Here is an 18624-nt window from a genome sequence, read left to right as displayed (position 1 = left end):
GTTTTTTAAAAATCTGATTGCAAGAAGTTAAAAGTTTACACACGCTAAGCTGTATTTCAGAAAACTCAAAATAGAGGGCAGCAGAGAACATCTCAGTGATTTTTTTGTTATTTTGCAATTTGATTTTCCTTTGCCTGTTGAATTCCTAGCTAACTGCTCATTTCAAGTTAACAAGAAAAAGTAAATAAGAATGTGTTAAACCGAAATAGTGGAGTTGAAATGACACCACATTTTTCTATGCCCCGTCCTGCCTCTGGCCTGGAATGCCCTCCTTCCTCATATCCGACAGACTATTACTCCATCCCACCCCACCGCTCGGGCCCGGTTGAAAGCCTTACTGAAGGCACATCTCCTCCAAGAGGCCTTCTCTAACCCCTCCATTCCTCTTCTCCCACTCCCTTGTAAGTCACCCTGACTTACTCCCTTTATTCATCCCTTCTCCCAGCCCCACAACACTTATGTACATATCTGTAATTTATATTAATGTCTGTCTTGCCCTCTAGACTGTAAGCTCGTTGTAGGCAGGGAATGAGTCTGTTATATTGGACTCTCCCAAATGCTTAGTATAGTGTTCTGCACACAATAAATATACTCAGTAGATATGATTGACATCAGAAGTTCTATTACTACATTGTGGGGAGGGAACAGTCTGCTGTTTCATTGTTTTCTCCCAAGCTTGTAATGTACAGTGCTTTGGACACAGAGCTCAAAAAATACCACTGATATAGCATTCTCCTTTCATATGAAGACACATCACTGTTGATGAGCCTGATTTCATGAGTGTAAGCCCCTTCGAGAGAGACTTTCTTGCACACATTTTCCATGGAAATTCATGACTGTAAGCCTCTTCGAGAGAGACTTTCTTGCACACACTTTCCATGGAAATACTGTACTGTGCCTCTTAAAACACCAGTGGCTAAGTGGGGAATAGGACACGTACTTGAGTTGTTTTCAGTAGTGGTGATGATTTCTACTGAACCACCCATATGCTTTGGCCCGGGGCCCTGCCCCCAAGTAATAGGCAGTGCAAGGCTGCTGATAGGGAGAAAAGGGTGTAGTCTGTGGTCCAAAACAGAATATCTGCGAGACTTTGACAGCAGCAAACACTCTACCCTCACCCATTTCATTCACCCTGGCAGAGGATGTACTTTAGAGTGGCTTAGGCAGGGCTTTTTTTGGCGGGGGGGTGGAGGGCAAGGGGATGGATTTCTCTTGCACCTACAAAAACAAGCAAAAAGAAAGAACAGCAACAGCACCAAAAAATTAGCACTTTTCCTTTCCAGTTACATTACTGCTGGTCCACTGCCCTCAAGGAGCTGTATGACGTTGGGCAAAGTATTTGTGACAGTGTACAGCACCCCAGCCCTGCCTCCTCTTGTTAACTCCTACCCCCCAAATGGTGATTAGGTAGTTTGGGTTTTGTTTGGGTTTTTGTTTCATGACACTTAAGTTCACGAGAATTGGCCATCCTTGTTCTATATAAACCCATGGACATATTTTTGTTGACACACCCTAATCTCTTTAAATAATTTTCAGTTGCACTTTCCACGCAAATAGATTTTTATAATAATAATTGTGGTATTTAAGCACTTGCTATGTGTCAACCACTATACTAAGCACTGGGGTGGGCACAAGATCAGGTCCCACAGGGGACTCAGTCTAAGTCTGAGCAGGTATTGAATCCCCATTTTGCAACTGAGGGAACTAAGGCACAGAGAAGTTATGTGACTTTCCCAAAATCACACAACAGACAAGTGGCAGAGGTAGGATTAGAACCCAGGTCCTCTGACTCCAAGGGCTGTGCTCTTCCCATTGGGCCATTCTGCTTTTTTTTTTTTTTAAAGAACTCAGATTCTAAGCTATTGATCACCAGTTAAGCACTTATGGGTGCATTTTCTTTCTCTCTCTCTCTCTCCTCTCTTTTGTATTTGTTAAGCAACTTACTATGTGCCAGCACTGGGGTTGATACAAGATAATCAGATTGGACACAGTCCATGTCCCAAATGCCTTATGGTCTAAATCCCCATTTTACAGATTAGGTAACTAAGGTAACAAAGAAGTTAAGTGATATACCCAAAGTCACACAGCAGACAGGTGGCAGAGCTGGAATTTGAACCCAGGCCCTTTGACTCACAAGCCAGTGCTCTATCCACTAGGCCACGATGCTCCTCTTCTGGATTTTGTTCAAGTTAGACCAACTTCTATTTGAAGAAATCATAAACTTCATCACTGAAAATGAAATTATATTTTCAGGGTTGGATTTTTGGTATAAAGCCTCATCTGGAAGTTTGCTCAACTGAGGCTTTCATTATTGTGTTCCCTGTGAATTGGTATCTTTACATGTTGATCCTACTGTGATAATGCAGTCTTTAAACACATTCTGTCAGGGGGTAGGGGGAGACCAAAGTTATGACTGCTGTGTCAGTACTTCTTCCATAGGAGGAAACAGATCTGGTTTACTGGAAAAGTGCTGAGTGAAATGGGGGGTGGGTTGGGGGGAGAGGGCAAGGGGGTCCACTACAAAGGGTTTGTAGGGCTAGGCAGAAAGGTGTCACCCCTCTTGATCTCGCCCCCCAGCACTTCACTGCTCTGAACTTCACAACCAGCAGTAAATTGCATCAGATCGTATGACATACACATTTCTGGGACCTTAGTAGTAATAATGGGTATAAATGCTTCTAATGTGCAAAGTATTAAAAGCTGGGAAAAAATACATGAATAAAAATTAGGCAAGGAACCTGTCCCCCAATAAAGGAATATCCTTGTTTCTTCAAAATACACCCATTACTTTAAATCCTCTTTACTTTTGAGCCCAACATAGGGGTAGCTCTCATTGAAAACGAGAATATCCCTTAAAGAAAGATAGCCAACTATCGGGCAGTAGGAGTGCAGAGGGCCTTAAAGTGACTAACTCCGGCTGTCAGGAGAGGGGGAAATGTTCCAGTTCTGAGGTATGGATTGGAATTGTCTTTTGTGTTCCCTGCAGCATTTAGTGCGGGGGAATTTAATAAAGAAAATGCCCCGATTTTGAGCGTCCCCCCACTTTATTAGCTTTGATTTTTAAGGCATTCTGACCCGATAAGTGGCCCAACAGTTCTCCCTGTTGTTTTATCTTGGACAAAGGTAATTTATATATGAATAAGACCACAACTCTTCCCCAGGAAAATCTTTCAGACCAGGCTGTTAAGGTAAAAGTTGAAACTAGATTCTGGGTTCTAGATAGCCTCAGATGCCCTCAAGAGACACCAAAATGTTCAGAGCAAGTTCCATAACTTCTTGTACTTTTCACTTTGAGATATACATGTATTTATCCCTGGGCTTTTCTCTTTTCTCCCATTCCCAACTTGTATTAGCCGTCTATGTACAGTGCCTTAGTAACGTCCCTTCTTAGGGAATTGGGAAAAGGACTTTCCTTCCTGAAAACAACTAGGGCTAGAGGCAAAAAGGCAGATTATCTCGGTCAGATAAGCATTCCCTTGGGTTGTTTTTTTTTAATCCCTTAGTGTAATTCAGGTATGCAGAAATTTTAACCCCACTTTCCAAGATCCCCCCCCCCCCCCCCCAGGAATGTTAAACCGGACTCACGACGTGTCTAGATGCAGGGGAGGAAAAGCGCTCAGTACAGCGCTCAGTGCACACTAAGCCTTACATAAACACTTTGAGAAGCAGCATGGCTTAGTGGAAAGAGCCCAGGGTTGGAAGTCCGAGGTCGTGGGTTCTAATCCCAGCTCTGCCACTTATCAGCTGTGTGACTGGAAAAGTCACTTCACTTCTCTGTGCCTCAGTTACCTTCAAAGTGCGGTTCGTGGGAAGGCAAATCCATCAAACTCTATGTAGCTCCTCAAGGGTGACACATATCTGCATTGGGTGCCACCTCCCCCAACTGGGATGGGAGGGCGGTTTGGCAGCATTCCTTTTTATAACCCCTTCTGCTTCAAACTAAATGCTCATGTAAAATGGGGATTAAGACTGTGAGCCCCACTTGGGACCACGTGATTACCTAGTACCAACCCCAGCGCTTAAAACAGTGCTTTGCACATACTAAGCACTTAACAAATATCATAATTATTATTATTATTAAATTTTCATTCGTCCAATAGTATATATTGAGCGCTTACTATGAGCAGAGCACTGTACTAAGCGCTTGGAATGTACAATTCGGCAAAAGATAGACAATCCCTGCCCAATAATAATAATGGTATTTGTTAAGCGCTTATGTGCAAAGTGCTATGTTCTAAGCGCTGGGGGGATACAAGGTGATCAGGTTGTCCCACATGATGTTGGTATTTGTTAAGCACTTACTACATGCCAAGCACTGTTCTAAGCACTGGGGTAAATACAAGGCAATCAGATTGTCCCACGTAGGGCTCACAGTCTTCACCCCCACTTTACAGATGAGGTAACTGAGGCACAGAGAAGTTAAGTGACTTGCCCAAGGTCACACAGCTGGACTCACAGTCTTCAGCCCCATTATCCAGATGAGGTCACTGAGACCTAGAGAAGTGAAGTGACTTGCCCAAAGTCACTCAGTTGACAAGCGGCGAAGCCGGGATTAGAACCCATGACCTCTGACCCCAGCCGGTGCGCTTTCCATTGAGCCCCGCTTGTCCCCTGATGACGGGCTCACCGTCTGCACGGGGGACACAGACACCATCTAATAAAGGAGGGAAGCCCCCCCGCCTGAGGCCTGGAGCTTAGCGCTTAGGACAGCTAACTCTCTTCCCCTCTTCAAAGCCCTACTGAGAGCTCACCTCCTCCAAGAGGCCTTCCCAGACCGTCCTTCCCCTGTTCCCTCTGCTCCCTCTTCACCTCCCTGCAGCAAAGCCCCCTTTCCCTCTGCTCCTTCCCCTCTCCCCCTCCCCTCAGCACTGTGCTCATTTGTATATATTTTTATGACCCTATTTATTTTGTTAATGAGGTGTACATCCCTTTGATTCTATTTATCGTGATTAAGTTGTCATGTTTTTGTCCGTCTGTCTCCCCGATTAGACTGTAAGCCCGTCACTGGGCAGGGATGGCCTCTGTTGCTGAACTGTCCATTCCAAGCGCTTAATACAGTGCTCTGCACATAGTAAGCGCTCAATAAATACTATTCATTATAAATGAAGCAGCGTGGCTCAGTGGAAAGAGCGCGGGCTTGGGAGTCAGAGGTCATGGGTTCGAAACCCGGCTCCGCCGCTTGTCAGCTGTGTGACTGTGGGCGAGTCACTTCACTTCTCTGGGCCTCAGTGACCTCATCTGTCAAATGGGGATGAAGACCGGGAGCCTCACGTGGGACAACCTGATGATCCTGTATCTCCCCCAGCACTTAGAACAGTGCTCTGCACCTAGTAAGTGCTTAACAAATACCAACATTATTATAGAAGCAGCGTGGCTCAGTGGAAAGAGCACGGGCTTTGGAGTCAGAGGTCATGAGTTTGAATCCCAGCTCTGCCACTTGTCAGCTGTGTGACTGTGGGCAAGTCACTTAACTTCTCTGGGCCTCAGTTACCTCATCTGTAAAATGGGGATTAAGACTGTGAGCCCCATGTGGGACAACCTGATTCCCCTATGTCTACCCCAGCGCTTAGAACAGTGCTCTGCACATAGTAAGCGCTTAACAAATACCAACATTATTATTATTATTATTAAATGAAGCAGAAGCAGTGTGGCTCAGTGGAAAGAGCCCGGGCTTGGGAGTCAGAGGTCAGGGGTTCGAATTCCGACTCTGCCACTTGTCAGCTGTGTGACTGGGCAAGTCACTTCACTTCTCTGAGCCTCAGTTCCCTCATCTGGAAAATGGGGATGAAGACTGTAAGCCTCACGTGGGACAACCTCATCCCCCGGTATCTACCCCAGCGCTTAGAACAGTGCTCTGCACGTAGTAAGCGCTTAAATACCAACATTATTATTATTATTATTAATCCCGGCTCCACCACTTGTCAGCTGTGTGACTTTGGGCTTGGAATGAGCCTCTGAGTCTGTTCCCTCATCTGTCAAATGGGGGTGAAGACCGTGAGCCCCACGGGGGACAACCTGATCACCTTGTATCCCCCCAGCGCTTAGAAGAGCGCTTGGCACATAGGGAGCGCTTAACAAATGCCATCATTATTATTATTACTGAATGAATGAATGACAAGGCTGCGGATCCAGTAAGCGCTCCAAAAATAGGAGTGAAGGAAGGGGAGGGAGGTTTGGGTCGGCGGCCCCGCCCCCGCGGCTGGTGTCAGTCACCGGGCCCCGCCCCGAAACCCGGCCCGCCCCCCGCCTTGACCCCCGGGCTTTGAACCCGCCCGCCCGAAAAGGCGGTGCGGGTCCCGGCCGGGCAGAATGGGCGCGGGGCCGTGCCAGGCCCCATCCCCTCCCTCGGATGTGGATTACCTCTGAAGACGGGGCGAGCCCTGGGCGAAAGCATGGTGGCCCATGATGAAGTCGGAGGTCTGCTGCCTATCAAGAGGACCATCCGAGTCCTCGACGTGAATAACCAGTCCTTCAGAGAACAAGAGGTAAGGGTCGCCGGGGAGAGAACCGACGCCCTCTCCCTCTCGCCCCGCTGATATGCCAACCCCTGGCACTGGGGGGGGGGGGGGGTCGGGCGTTCTGGGAGACTGCTGCTTGTACCCCGAGTCCAGCTGGCGGGGAGACCCCTTAGCTCCCTAATAAAAAAAAATACCCAAGAGTGTGCACTAGCTTGGGGGCGAGCATTTAGTTTGCAGCAGCAGAAGAGGCTGTATAAAAAGGAATACCGCCAAACCGCCCTCCCGTGCCAGTTGGGGGTGGTGGCACGCAATGCAGATATGTGCCACCCTTGAGGTGCTCCCTAGAGCTTCCCACGAACGGCACTTTGAAGAGCTGTGTGGGGTAGGAAAATAATTCTGAGCTGGTGCTGGCAAAAAGAAATACTAAAGTAGAAAGTCGTCTGACTGCGTTTTTTCTTTTTTCATTCAATCGTCCTGAGCGCTTACTATGTGCAGAACACTGCACCGAGCGCTTGGAGTACTAATATCTGGCAACGTCGTTGTAGGCTGCCGGGGTTTTTGTTTTCCCCCCCCTCAAACTAGATCTCTAAACGTATTTAAAATAGAAAATGTAAAACCTCTGTTAGTTTGCGCTCGTGTGTGTATTTTTGCCTATAAGATCTCTGCGACCTGGAGAACTGTATTTACGAGTGACGGGTGGTTTTTATACTCTTTGTCAGTTTCCTTGTCTGCCGCAGCACTCGGTTGTTTATTAGAAAAACTTGGTTGAAAATATTGACTGATGAAGTCTTTCTTCTAGCTCGTGTAGCCGAGTATTAAAATCCGATTCCCGGGAAGGAGTTCTGATTAGTTTATTAGTAAAACTGGGTTGAAAATATTAACTGATGAAGTCTTTCTTCTAGCTCATGTAGCCGAATATTAAAATCCGATTCCTGGGAAGCAGTTCTGTTCAAAGAAAGACTTTGGGGTACTTCAGTATCTTTGAAGTGATTATAATAGGCATTTCTCCTTAGAGCATCAAATAAAAGTCTGTTGGTCAACAGTATTTATACCTAATTTTAGCTACCTCGACGTTAAAACTGTGTCATTAAAACTACTTTTATTGCTTCCCCTTAAATCGGGCGTTTTGGTAGAAGTGTGACACATTTTTCAGACTACAGTAATAAACTCCGATGACTAAAAACAGTAGTTAAAGTTATAGAACTAAAAACTCAGTTTAATAGTTGAACTTGGTTTGCCATTAGAATTCATTTTTATCTGTGTTGCCCTTTACGTAATGTTTTGAAAAGGTAAAATTAAGCACTTTTGTAGGGTTTTTTTTTGAGGGGGGGGCTGTTAGATTTTTTTTAAATACTGTTCCCCAAAAGGAAATCCTCCAGAAAGGTGAGACCCTCAGATTCCATGAGTAAGCAAGTTATAAAGGCACAAAACAAAACTCCCAAATCATCTTGTAAAATTGCATCTAACGAGGAAACAGCTCGTCATTTTTTCTTTAAAAAAAATCGCTTAAATATGTATTCATGTCTTGACCTTAGGTTTTAGTGAAAAATAAGATGAAGACCAATTTGGGTAACAGAAAACTGATTAATCTGCCATGTTAATGTGTCTTCAGATTGAGACTTCTTTTCGCTATGGTAGTCAAACACTACGTAATTTAAACTGTAATCGCGTTTGGGCGGGGAATGTGCCTACCAACCGTGTTAAATTATACCCTCCTAAACGGTAGTACAAGTACTCAGCACACAGTAATCGCTCAGTAGATACCACTGATGATTTATTGAGGCTTAGTGGGTGCAGAGCACTGTACCAAGCCCTGGGGTAGATACAAGACAATTAGGTCACAGTCCCTTTTAAAGGGTTTAATGTATAGTAAGATAAGATAGCACCATAGGTAGGTTGCAGGAGAGTACCGTGAAAGGTTTCTCTTAGTGAAAGAGCTTCATCCAGCGCTATTTGTGCTATGTATTTTTAAATAAACTTGGACAAGATTGTTTTGAAGGTGAGAGGGTATTTTGTTCTCCACTTCTGTTAGTTTGGGGCTACATTGACTTAACCTTTTAAAACCCTATCCATATGACTTGGAGCATTTGGGAATGTTTGATTTTCATCAGGAACTGGACCAAGGTCCTGTGAGTCTCCAAAGAGCGGTCAAGTAATCATTTATTTTTGGTCCATACTGGCAGCCAAACCTGAATCCCTAACTTTAAGGTGAGGCACCGGGCCACCTTCCCTTATAAGGAGTCCTTGGTTTTATTTTCATCAGAGACCTGTAGTCGGAAAATTTCAGAAGTTTGTGACCTTTAATTATTTTTTTTTCCCAAATTGGTTCCACTGGTAAGATCTTGGAAATCGAAATGGCTTTTCTTGTTTATGGTTTGGTCTTTCAAAGGATCAGCCATTCCATTTAATAGGGGCAGAAAGCTAAGGTTTCTTCCTCAGTCAAGAGCTCGTAGGGAAAGTTCACATTTTTAGTTCTTAAAATTCCTGGATTGTTAGCTTTCTTCCTCTTCAGAGTGAGTAGCCTCATTCCTCCACAGGGACAGAGGCTGTTGGAAATAGGTTTTAAAGGAAACCTAGATTACAGTCACTGCCAACCCAGTGATTTATTAAAACTTATTTCCAGCCTCCCCCTAGAACTTTTATAAACAAAAAGCACATCCATTTTTGTCAATACTTTGTTTTGCTGAATTTTGCCTTGGCAAGTTTACAAGTAATTGCTACGTAGATTCAGGCCCCAAAACATTAAACTGCATCACTCAAGCACTGTGTAATTGGTATTGAGCATACATTTTGGATTTACCAAATTGATACCTTCTGTTGCAGCTGAAAGGAAGGAAAATTCTCGTTGTTGCAGAGATACAATTTTAAATTAGAGATAAGAAGCCAAACAGCTTTCCTTTTAACATTATACTTGAGCACACATCAAGCAGACTTCTTAATTGCAGTTGGCCGTTTTGTGATTTACAGTGAAGCCAAATTCGTTCTGCCTTAGGGAAGAGGAGTTAACTCCGTTTCCAAAAAAAGGAACAGGATTTTCTGGCAACTGCTTTGTTTCCATCTAAATGTTGGCGTATCTTACTCAGTATCTACTTAGCTGTTCTGGGTGTGGTAATTATATCTCCGTTCAAACAGAAGACTCTTTGTACTTCTTCACTAATAGAGAGGAATGCCTTCTGCTAGACCTTCTGCACATGCATGTGTCATTAAAGTCTTGCACAGATGTGTGTTGCAAAGACATTCACACATGTCTGTTACCATACAGAATGTCGTTTTATCACATAGCTGAAGCGCCTCAAATTTTCAACTCTAAACATTTCTTTTTTTGGGGGGGGTAGTGTTACTAGCCAAATTGTATTTTTTTGTTTCAGAAAATGTCCATCGCTCCATGCTTTAGTTTTTGCCTTGCCTCCTCCTAGGGTAAATAGCTTCCTAAGTTTCTTTAATGTAAATTCCCTTGTTCTGATATTTGACACTGCTTTATAAAGTCTATCCCTTTGCCCTTTTCAAGTTGAAAGATTTCATTGCTAAATGAAATTCAGCTTGGTTTTTTTTTTCATTTCTTATATTTTACAAAGGTTTTGAGTTTTTTTTCCCCATTCCTACTCCAATACCAGTAAAATCATGAACTCCCCAGCATATGGTGAGACTTTTGATTGTTCTCTCTTTTCCTTTTCAAGCATTGATATGTCTGACTCCTGCATTTTCTTTTCACCTTCTCATTGCCCAAAGCTAGTAAATCCATACACATATCAATTTTATGCTAACCCACTGCATATCCCTAAGGTCCTAAATGCAGTTGTCCATAATCCATTCAAATAATATGAATGAACCAGTTTACTTCTTCCCCCACTTTCTGTTCATTTGTATTACCGTTGTGTCTGAATGTATATCCCATTTTCCTTCTCTGTGAAATGAAGATATCTTTTAGTGGTTTTCTTGACATTCGTTTAGTTCCTTGATTGAAACATGATTATTATGTGAATGCCTTGGCTCATTATTATCAGCAGCAAATTGGGAAGAATATGAGTTTGTGCATTTTTAAACTTTCAGGGAGAGTTGTTACATCTAATGTAGGGCTCTTCTCTCTCATTTATAAAATGCTACACTATTTTTCCAGGCATCGATGTTTGATTAGCTTAAGGGGAAAGTAGTAACTGGCTGGTGACTCAGGACTTCATCATGAACCCCATGATAAACTACCCCACTTCAGTCTGAATGTGCAGAGTGGCATACATGCCATCTTCACTCAATGTCAAGTAGGGTAGGCACCTAAGCTGCTTCACCGTTTATTCAGTTTCTGACAAGATCACACCTTTGAAACCAAACCAGTTCTCCCTTCCCTCTCTTCCCTGCCACTCTCCCTCCCCCCCCCAGCAAAAAAAAATCTGTGTACTTGACCCATCTGGAGTTAACTTATATCCACAGCAAGAATCAACATCTTGAAAGTCAACCACAGTGCTTTTCAAATAAATATAGTTGTTAGGTCTGCAAACATAGAACCTTTTCTCAGGCTCAGCTGTGTAGTCATCAGACCTCTGTCTGATTGAAATTCTTTACATAACCATTGAGGTCCCTAAAGAGGAATGCTTGTGGTTTAGTTACTTCTGAGATTACACAGTTCCAGTTTTCAAACTGAGTCAAACTTTGTCTTTTGGGTGTTAATAATGACTACTCAATGTTTAAATTGTAATGAACAATATTGACTTCCAGGGCACTGTGATGTAAGGACAATTAACATTGAATCTTGAATTCTAGTTATTTGGTAACTTTTTTTAAATAATCCAGATTATTGCTTTTTAATATTTACATGCAGCTCCTACTTGACCTGTAAGGCATGACCTGTTTCTGAGCCCTGAATTTCTACACTTTGTCTCATGCAGTTGTCCAGACTTGTTTGAAAGCTTTTGAGCCTAAGTACACCACATTCAGTTCAACCTGTTTTTGTCTTCACAGGAGCCAAGCAATAAAAGAGTCCGACCTCTAGCACGGGTCACATCCTTGGCAAACTTAATCTCTCCTGTAAGAAATGGCGCAGTCAGGCGTTTTGGTCAGACAATACAGGTAAAAAAAAAAAAAAACAAACCCCAAAACTACAGTGTTGTTAGTTGGGGGAGGAAGGGGCCCAGATTTGTTTCTAATGCATTTTCCGTACAACTTTACCACGCTGGGATCAGCAAAGAGATCGAATAGGAATGTGCCTATAGAAAAAATACCCTTACTCTATGAAGATAATGTATCTCAACTCTGCTAACATTGTTATCAAAACTCCTAGGCTGACAAAATGAGCCTCGAAATGTTAGCTGGGACTGGTGGGGTGGTTCTGACCCAAAACAAATGTGATCTCTGATAAATGACTACTACAGCTAAGATGAAGTCACTGCCTAAATTTAGTTTTAAAAAATACAACTAGATGATATGCTTCAGCGCTTACTGATGGCCTGCCCTCTGATATTTCCCCCCTCCCGCTCTGTCTCCATAGTCATTTACCCTCCGTGGTGAGAGCAGATCCCCTGCCTGTGCCCAGAAGTCATGTAGTAGAGCCACAGTTCCTACTCCTCCCAAAAGAAGAAATAGCGTACTATGGTCAGAGATGCTAGACGTCAACATGAAGGAGACCCTAACCACCAAAGAAATCAAACGTCAGGAGGTAGGTTATCAAGCCACCGTGTATGCCAAATCCACCAGGATCTTGGAAAAGAAAGAACTGTTCACAGGGTGTTTGGGGATTACTTTAATTTCAGTTGATTTGCTGGCAAAAAAAGGGTCTCCATTCTTCCAGTGTGCCATAACTTCGGTAAAATGGCCCTGGATATGTTTTTCTCAAGAGGCAAAACTAGAGGCATTTTGCTGTATTCCCTTATTTGCACAGTGAAAAGAGTCAAAGGATTGCTTTCCTTAAATGTAATTTTCCTATTTAAATGAGATTCTTGTTAATAGATTTGCCTAGTTGTGAAGTTTACCCTTTTCACCCTGGGTAAATCTTTAAGTGACATAGTACAGTTCTAAAGAGTAGTCATTCCATGATTTCATGGTGTCTAATCTGCTTTGCTTAGTGCTGAGAAAAACAAAAACACTCTGTGGGTGCATGGGGGCCTTGGGAAATTTTGATCAAGCTGTATAATGTGATCTAGTTTTTGTTGACCTTTGATTACAGTTTCTATGTCAACAACAAATTTTATGTCATCTGTTGACTAACTGGAAGGAATAGTGTTATAATTCCCTTTTTTTCCTCTTCCCAGGCAATATATGAACTATCCCGAGGGGAGCAAGATTTAATTGAGGATCTGAAGCTTGCTAGAAAGGTGAGTAGTTTCATTTCTTCTCTTATGGGTGTTCCAACAGTTCACAGATTGTTTTACTATATTGGGTTTAAAATTTGAAAATGCCTGAAGCAACTTGTGAAATGATGGACTTATCTTTCTATATAAGAGCATCAGTAAAAAGACGGCTTTAGGTCCTAGCATTTTTTAAATTTACTTTATAGTTCTCTTCCCCTTCACAAAATACACTGTTTACACTAGGGATATACTTAGCAGGACTTACCATCCTATTTGTTTGAGTCTGTGTGTGACCAATTCCTTTTCTCCCTCACAAAAGGCCTACCATGATCCCATGTTGAAACTGTCTATTATGTCAGAGGAAGAACTGACACACATATTTGGGGATTTGGATGCATATATACCACTGCATGAAGGTATGGATAACTAGTTTATTTTTCTTACTCTCAGAATACTGACCTTTTCCTGAAATGAGCCCATTACAGTGGTGATATCTGGCTTCATTATTTTCCTTTTCATTTTTCCTTTTCAGATTTGTTGGTGAGATTAAGAGAAGCAACCAAGCCTGATGGGACGGTGGAGCAAATTGGTCACATTCTCGTGAACTGGGTGTGTAGTGGGTCATTTACCCAAAGTAATTTGGAATCAAGGATGAGTTGCAGAGGGCTTGAATCATTATCTAGAACAAGCTGATCTGGGCCCATAACAGGAGATTGTTTACATAACTAAAATTGGGAACAGTTTCTTATTTTAAGGAGGGGAGCTTTATGTCATCAATCACTAGGCAGTTTGCAGCCTGAAATCAAGATCTTAACAGCATGAAAACAGAGACCTAACAAATTATTCTTAGACTCCTTCCCCCTCTTTCCGTACTCTTTGCCTACCCGTAAATATGCGTACTTGTCATGTAAAAGTTCCTTCTACGGCCCCAGTGACAAGTCAGACCCCATGATGAGCGAATCGCTGAATGTCATCTGCAGGCAGCAGAAGGAAATTATGTTGGGAACTCAGCTTCCAGGATTGGGGGAGGATTGGTGACTGTCCTCTCCCTAGCTTCCTTCCCCACCGTCCAGGCCTCCGGGAAGTCAGCATTTGTTTCCCCCATGTCTCCTCTTACTGTCCACAGTCGAGGTTAAGCACACCAGGGGGCTGACTTGTCACTGATTGTTAGAGAAGAAGCATTGCAACAAGCACGCATTTAACTTTTTCTCTTTTTTTTTCCTTGGGATTTTTAATGACCCTCTAGTTGTCTGGCCTCAAAGCCTATAAAGACTACTGCAGCAACCAGCTTGCCGCCAAAGCTCTTCTTGATCAGAAAAAACAAGACCCAAGAGTCCAGGATTTCCTCCAGCGGTGTCTTGAATCTCCCTTCAGCAGAAAACTAGACCTCTGGAGCTTCCTGGATATTCCTCGAAGTCGTTTGGTCAAATATCCCTTGCTTTTAAAAGAAATTCTCCGGCACACTCCAAAAGATCACTCTGACGTCCAGCTTCTGGAAAATGCTGTAAGTGACCTAAGTAGTTGGGGATTCATACTCATTTGAGTTGTTTTGTTGGGGAAGTTCCCTTCAGGGGAGATATGCAATCGTTCACGCAGGTCTTGGGTCTGTTGAGTCTGGGTCTCGAGGACACTCAGACATTCTGTGAAACATCACTGTTACAGTTTTCTGTTTTATTTCATAGATATTGATCATCCAAGGCGTGCTCTCTGATATCAATGTGAAGAAAGGAGAGTCAGAGTGCCAGTATTACATTGACAAGCTGGAGTATCTGGATGAGAAGCAGAGGGATCCTAGAATCGAAGCCAGCAAGGTTTTGCTCTGCCATGGAGAACTGAAGAATAAGAATGGACACGTAGGTTTTTCTAGTTGTCGTCGTCATCCTCAATGGCATTTACTGAGTGCTTACTATGTGTAGAGCACTGTACTAAGCACTTGGGAAAGAACAGTAAAACAGTTGGCAGAAACATCCTCTGCCCACAGTGAGCTTCTACTGTAGAGGGAGAGGAAGACATTAATTTAAAAAAAACTTATTTTTTAATTTTATAATTTAAATATATTTATCATAATGAACAATATAAAGATTGGGATTGGGAGAGTTTGCAAATCAGGACCCTTACCCTGCTTTTGGGGGTGGGGGGTGGTGGGGAGGAACAGAGTCCTGGAGAAACCCTGAAATTGGTTTTAAAAGAAATTAGTGTTTAAGAGAGAGAATTGGCCCTTTGTCTTGGTGTCTGGAGCAGTTTCAAACAACATGGCAGGTCTTTGGGATTAGCAAGCAAGCAAGTTACGGGTTTTTCAGTTTATAACAAATGGTCATACTTCACCGTTCATCTTCTGAAGCATTTTTCAACTTACTCAACAAGACCTCCCTTCTTTCAGGAGGCTTCATCAAAAATCTTGCCTTGTCCTAACATTAACTTTGAAGATGAGCTCAGAGCCAGCTATACAAGCCAGTTTTCAGGTTTTAAGTAAAGAAAGAAGCTGCTAGAGTGGAAGAAAACTGAGAGAGTAGTCTTAATTGCAGCAGCAGCTAGTAACTCTTCTGTAGAAGAGTCTGTTGGTGTTTCTTTTCAGTAAAAATCTCTAAAAATAGCATTTTATAACTTAAATGTTTTCATTCAGATTAACTTGAAATCTGGCATCTGTTTTGCACCTGGATGCTCAACTCTTTTTTTTTTAAGCCTTGAGATTTGTGGTTGTTGTTTTTTTTAAAATCCGGCTATTAACATTTTTTCAGGTTTTATACTTTTAATCCCTCCTGGGTTATGAGGCTGGGGAGTGGAATACTGGTGTGTCAAGTTATGTTGCTACTGACATTCAGATCGTTGTGCTCTCTGGTGTTTACTTAGCTGCCCTTTGGTGTAGGTTTACACGCCAGTTGTTCTAAAAACAGGTTTTATCTTCTAAGACCAAAAGCCTTGCCAGCGAGAACAAGCTCAGGCTGGAAACCAGCGTGAGGGGAGAAGCCGTGAACTTTTTGGTTACTGTAAAGGCTAATTTGTAACAGCAGATCAAATCTGGGCCGGTAATGTGGTTGAAGAAAGATATTTTTTCGTCCTGGAACAAATTTAGAAACGTCTCTCTTTTTCTCTTGTTTTTCCCAGAAACTCTACATTTTTCTATTTCAAGACATCCTGGTTCTGACTCGGCCAGTGACCCGAAATGAGCGTCACTCCTATCAAGTGTACAGGCAGCCCATCCCCGTCCAGGAGCTGGTGTTGGAGGATTTGCAGGACGGCGACGTCAGAATGGGAGGCTCCTTCAGAGGCGCTTTCAGCAACTCCGACAAAGGTGCGCTCTCCCTCCTGGGCTGCTCTCTCCTCCTCAAGGCCAGCCACGGGCTGTCTGTCGGCCTCTTCTTTCCCTACGTCGGTCTGAAATCTAATTCCTTTTCCTCATCTTTATTTTTCCAGCCAAAAATATCTTCCGAGTTCGCTTCCAAGACCCTATGCCGGGCCAGTCCCACACTCTGCAAGCCAACGATGTGTTTCACAAGCAGCAGTGGTTTAACTGTATCCGAACAGCCATCGCCCCTTTCCAGCAAGCCTGCAGCCCAACAGAGTTAAAGGACTTGCCAGAACTCAGTGAAGAGTATGAGGAGAACAACCCGGCAGTTCCCAACGTCCAAGCCCACAGACGGTCAACTACCCTTTCGGGCGCTCTCCAGCTCGAAAGAGATGAAAACGCCCCCGAGTCCAACTCCATTGTCACTGCAGCTGAAGGCGGCAAGAGCGTAAAAGCACACCGAACACTGTCTGGGCTCCAAAGAACACGAGAGAAGGCCCAGTTAGGAAGCAAAAGGAAAGAGACTTTAGTTTAAAAGGAGCCCATGTTCTCAGTGGAGGAGAGACTTTTTATTTATAAATGTGTACATTTCTCTTACTGTACTGTCAGGGTTACTTTATACTTTATACCATACCTAACATTTTGTATGTTTTGGGGGTTTTATGTTATTTTTTTTTTAATGGCAGCTACTGTTATACAGATAACTTGGTTGAACTGGGGTCTGTTTTCTGAAAAAGGTAAGGCTCATGTTGGTTTTTTGTTAAAAAGAAGTTAAGGATTTTTTAAAACGGGTGAATCAAGTGGCAAGTTTTAAAAGTAGGTTTATCATGAAACCTGAGCTAAAGGTGAGGGACGAATTAACTTTAGTTCTTTGAAACAGCCGACTGTAACTGACAATATTGGCAGAAATTTTCAACTCCGTCAATATTGGGAATCGCCAATATTTCCCGGCCTCGGTTATGATTGAATCGTCTTAGAGAATTCAAACCTATGCACTTAAAAATCCGCAGAGCCTGTGTGTGCTGCTTTGTGTTAAAATTTAAATTTGAGCAGAAATTCTTTGGAAAACAGATCCCAGCAGTCATTATATTTTTCACTTTACCAACTGGAACTCTTTGTCTGTGTTTGTTTTCACTGTACATTCCTCATCTTCTCTTTCATAACCTGCCAGTTATTTAATTTTTTTTCATTGTATAGTAGATTTTAGGGTTTTCTTTTTTTAAAACTGTCTTTTCAAGTTGGTATCCTTTAAGGTATTGCCTTTGTTCAAAATATATATATGTGTATGTGTGTGTGTATATGTATATATATTTTTAAGTCATTTTTACATCACCCATCATGAAACCAAGCCATACTGTTTTTGAGCCAGTGGGAAGGAGCAAATTTTATAATGTAACATTTTGGGGGTGGTAAACACACGTAAATGGCTTGCATGTGCTCTAGACTACTGAGAGGGAACCACAGTTATAGCAGAGAAAGTTTTAGGGATGTCTCAGAAGCTTGGAATGAAGGCAGGTGGACTGAGGGAGGAGCTAGAAAGAGAAAAGAAGGTTGTTTTGTCTTAAAGAGAAATGCCTGGTTTTACCAGATAGAGAGCAAGTGTTAGAGAGACAAACATGAGGATATAGAGTATGTTGTAGAAGGACTGAGGGGGAGGAAACCTTATATGCATTGGTTGCTCTTCAGCCGAAAAACTAACTGAGTTTTAAAAGCGGCAATCAGATGCCCTGAAGAATTAGCAAAGTTTGGTGGTCTTGATCATAGGAAGGTTTTAAGGCTTGTGAACCTCTTTCTGCAAAAAATGTTACCTGGGTCATGTATAGGCAAAGGACTAAAGTTTTGTTTTCCTTCTGTGAAAATGGAAATGAGAAATGAGCAAAAAAAGAAACCAAAATCTTAACTACTGGCCCTTCGGGGCTAAAATTTCAATTAAAATTACATACTACATGGAAAAATTTTGGTTTGTAGGGATGGAAATTGGAGGAGACTGTAAATAGGCCAACCCAAACGAGCGGTTCTCTGTAAATGAATTTTACAATTAAAAAAAAAAAACCCAAAAAAACCCAAAGTCACCCTAAAAGTTTCTTGTATTATGTGTGTTTGGACCTAACAGGGTTGGGGGTGGAGAAGGTTCCTGCTACCTTTGCTGCAGTTCATGAATTTTCATAAACATTAAAGCCTTGGAAAATCCTCAGTTAATGATATATTTGGCTTCCCATCCTGTTCTTTTGATAGAAGATGCAACCATGTTAAATTTTATGAAATCTTAGTCTTCATTCAAAAAGTCAATCAGCTGTCTGGTTAGAGGTTTAAGACTTGACCTAAAGCAGCTGCAGCAGAAAACATATTTTACTGTAGGGGTACAGTGCTATGGTATTGGGTTACCTCTGTTAATACTAAATTATAACCCAATCAGTAAATAAGTGTTGAGCACTCACAGGATTATAGCCCTTGAATTGGCATCAAATTGAAAGATTTTAATCCAGATTCCCAAGCATATGATAAAATTGATTGATCTGATCATCGAAAGCATTCTTACCAAGAGAGAAACCTTCAATATTTTATCATCCAAGGGATAAAAACATTTATTCATTATTAGTTT

The 18624-nt window shown here is 42.4% G+C and overlaps 1 protein-coding gene across 1 annotated transcript; it reads left to right on the top strand.

Moving 5' to 3' along the window:
• The first annotated feature begins 6392 nt into the window (after positions 1-6392).
• Positions 6393-18094, top strand: NET1 (neuroepithelial cell transforming 1). Its single transcript, XM_007656973.4, has 10 exons — positions 6393-6485; positions 11412-11519; positions 11938-12105; positions 12698-12760; positions 13056-13152; positions 13269-13345; positions 13983-14240; positions 14419-14589; positions 15842-16028; positions 16151-18094. The coding sequence occupies exons 1-10, from the start codon at positions 6393-6395 to the stop codon at positions 16555-16557; spliced, it is 1629 nt and encodes a 542-aa protein (XP_007655163.1). The 3' UTR covers positions 16558-18094.
• Positions 18095-18624: the final 530 nt, after the last annotated feature.

The sequence above is a fragment of the Ornithorhynchus anatinus genome, chromosome 13 (genome assembly GCF_004115215.2).
Source record: "Ornithorhynchus anatinus isolate Pmale09 chromosome 13, mOrnAna1.pri.v4, whole genome shotgun sequence".
Lineage (NCBI taxonomy): Eukaryota > Metazoa > Chordata > Mammalia > Monotremata > Ornithorhynchidae > Ornithorhynchus > Ornithorhynchus anatinus.
The sequence above is the reverse complement of the archived record's forward strand: the minus strand, read 5'-3'. Positions and strand labels throughout refer to the sequence as shown.

Bases quoted from the DNA above. Each gene is read 5' to 3' on its own strand.
- NET1 (XM_007656973.4), top strand. From the start codon at position 6,393: ATGGTGGCCCATGATGAAGTCGGAGGTCTGCTGCCTATCAAGAGGACC. The intron at 6,486-11,411 runs GTAAGGGTCGCC...TTGTCTTCACAG, and splicing joins AGTCCTTCAGAGAACAAGAG to GAGCCAAGCAATAAAAGAGT. The intron at 16,029-16,150 runs GTGCGCTCTCCC...TTATTTTTCCAG, and splicing joins TTTCAGCAACTCCGACAAAG to CCAAAAATATCTTCCGAGTT.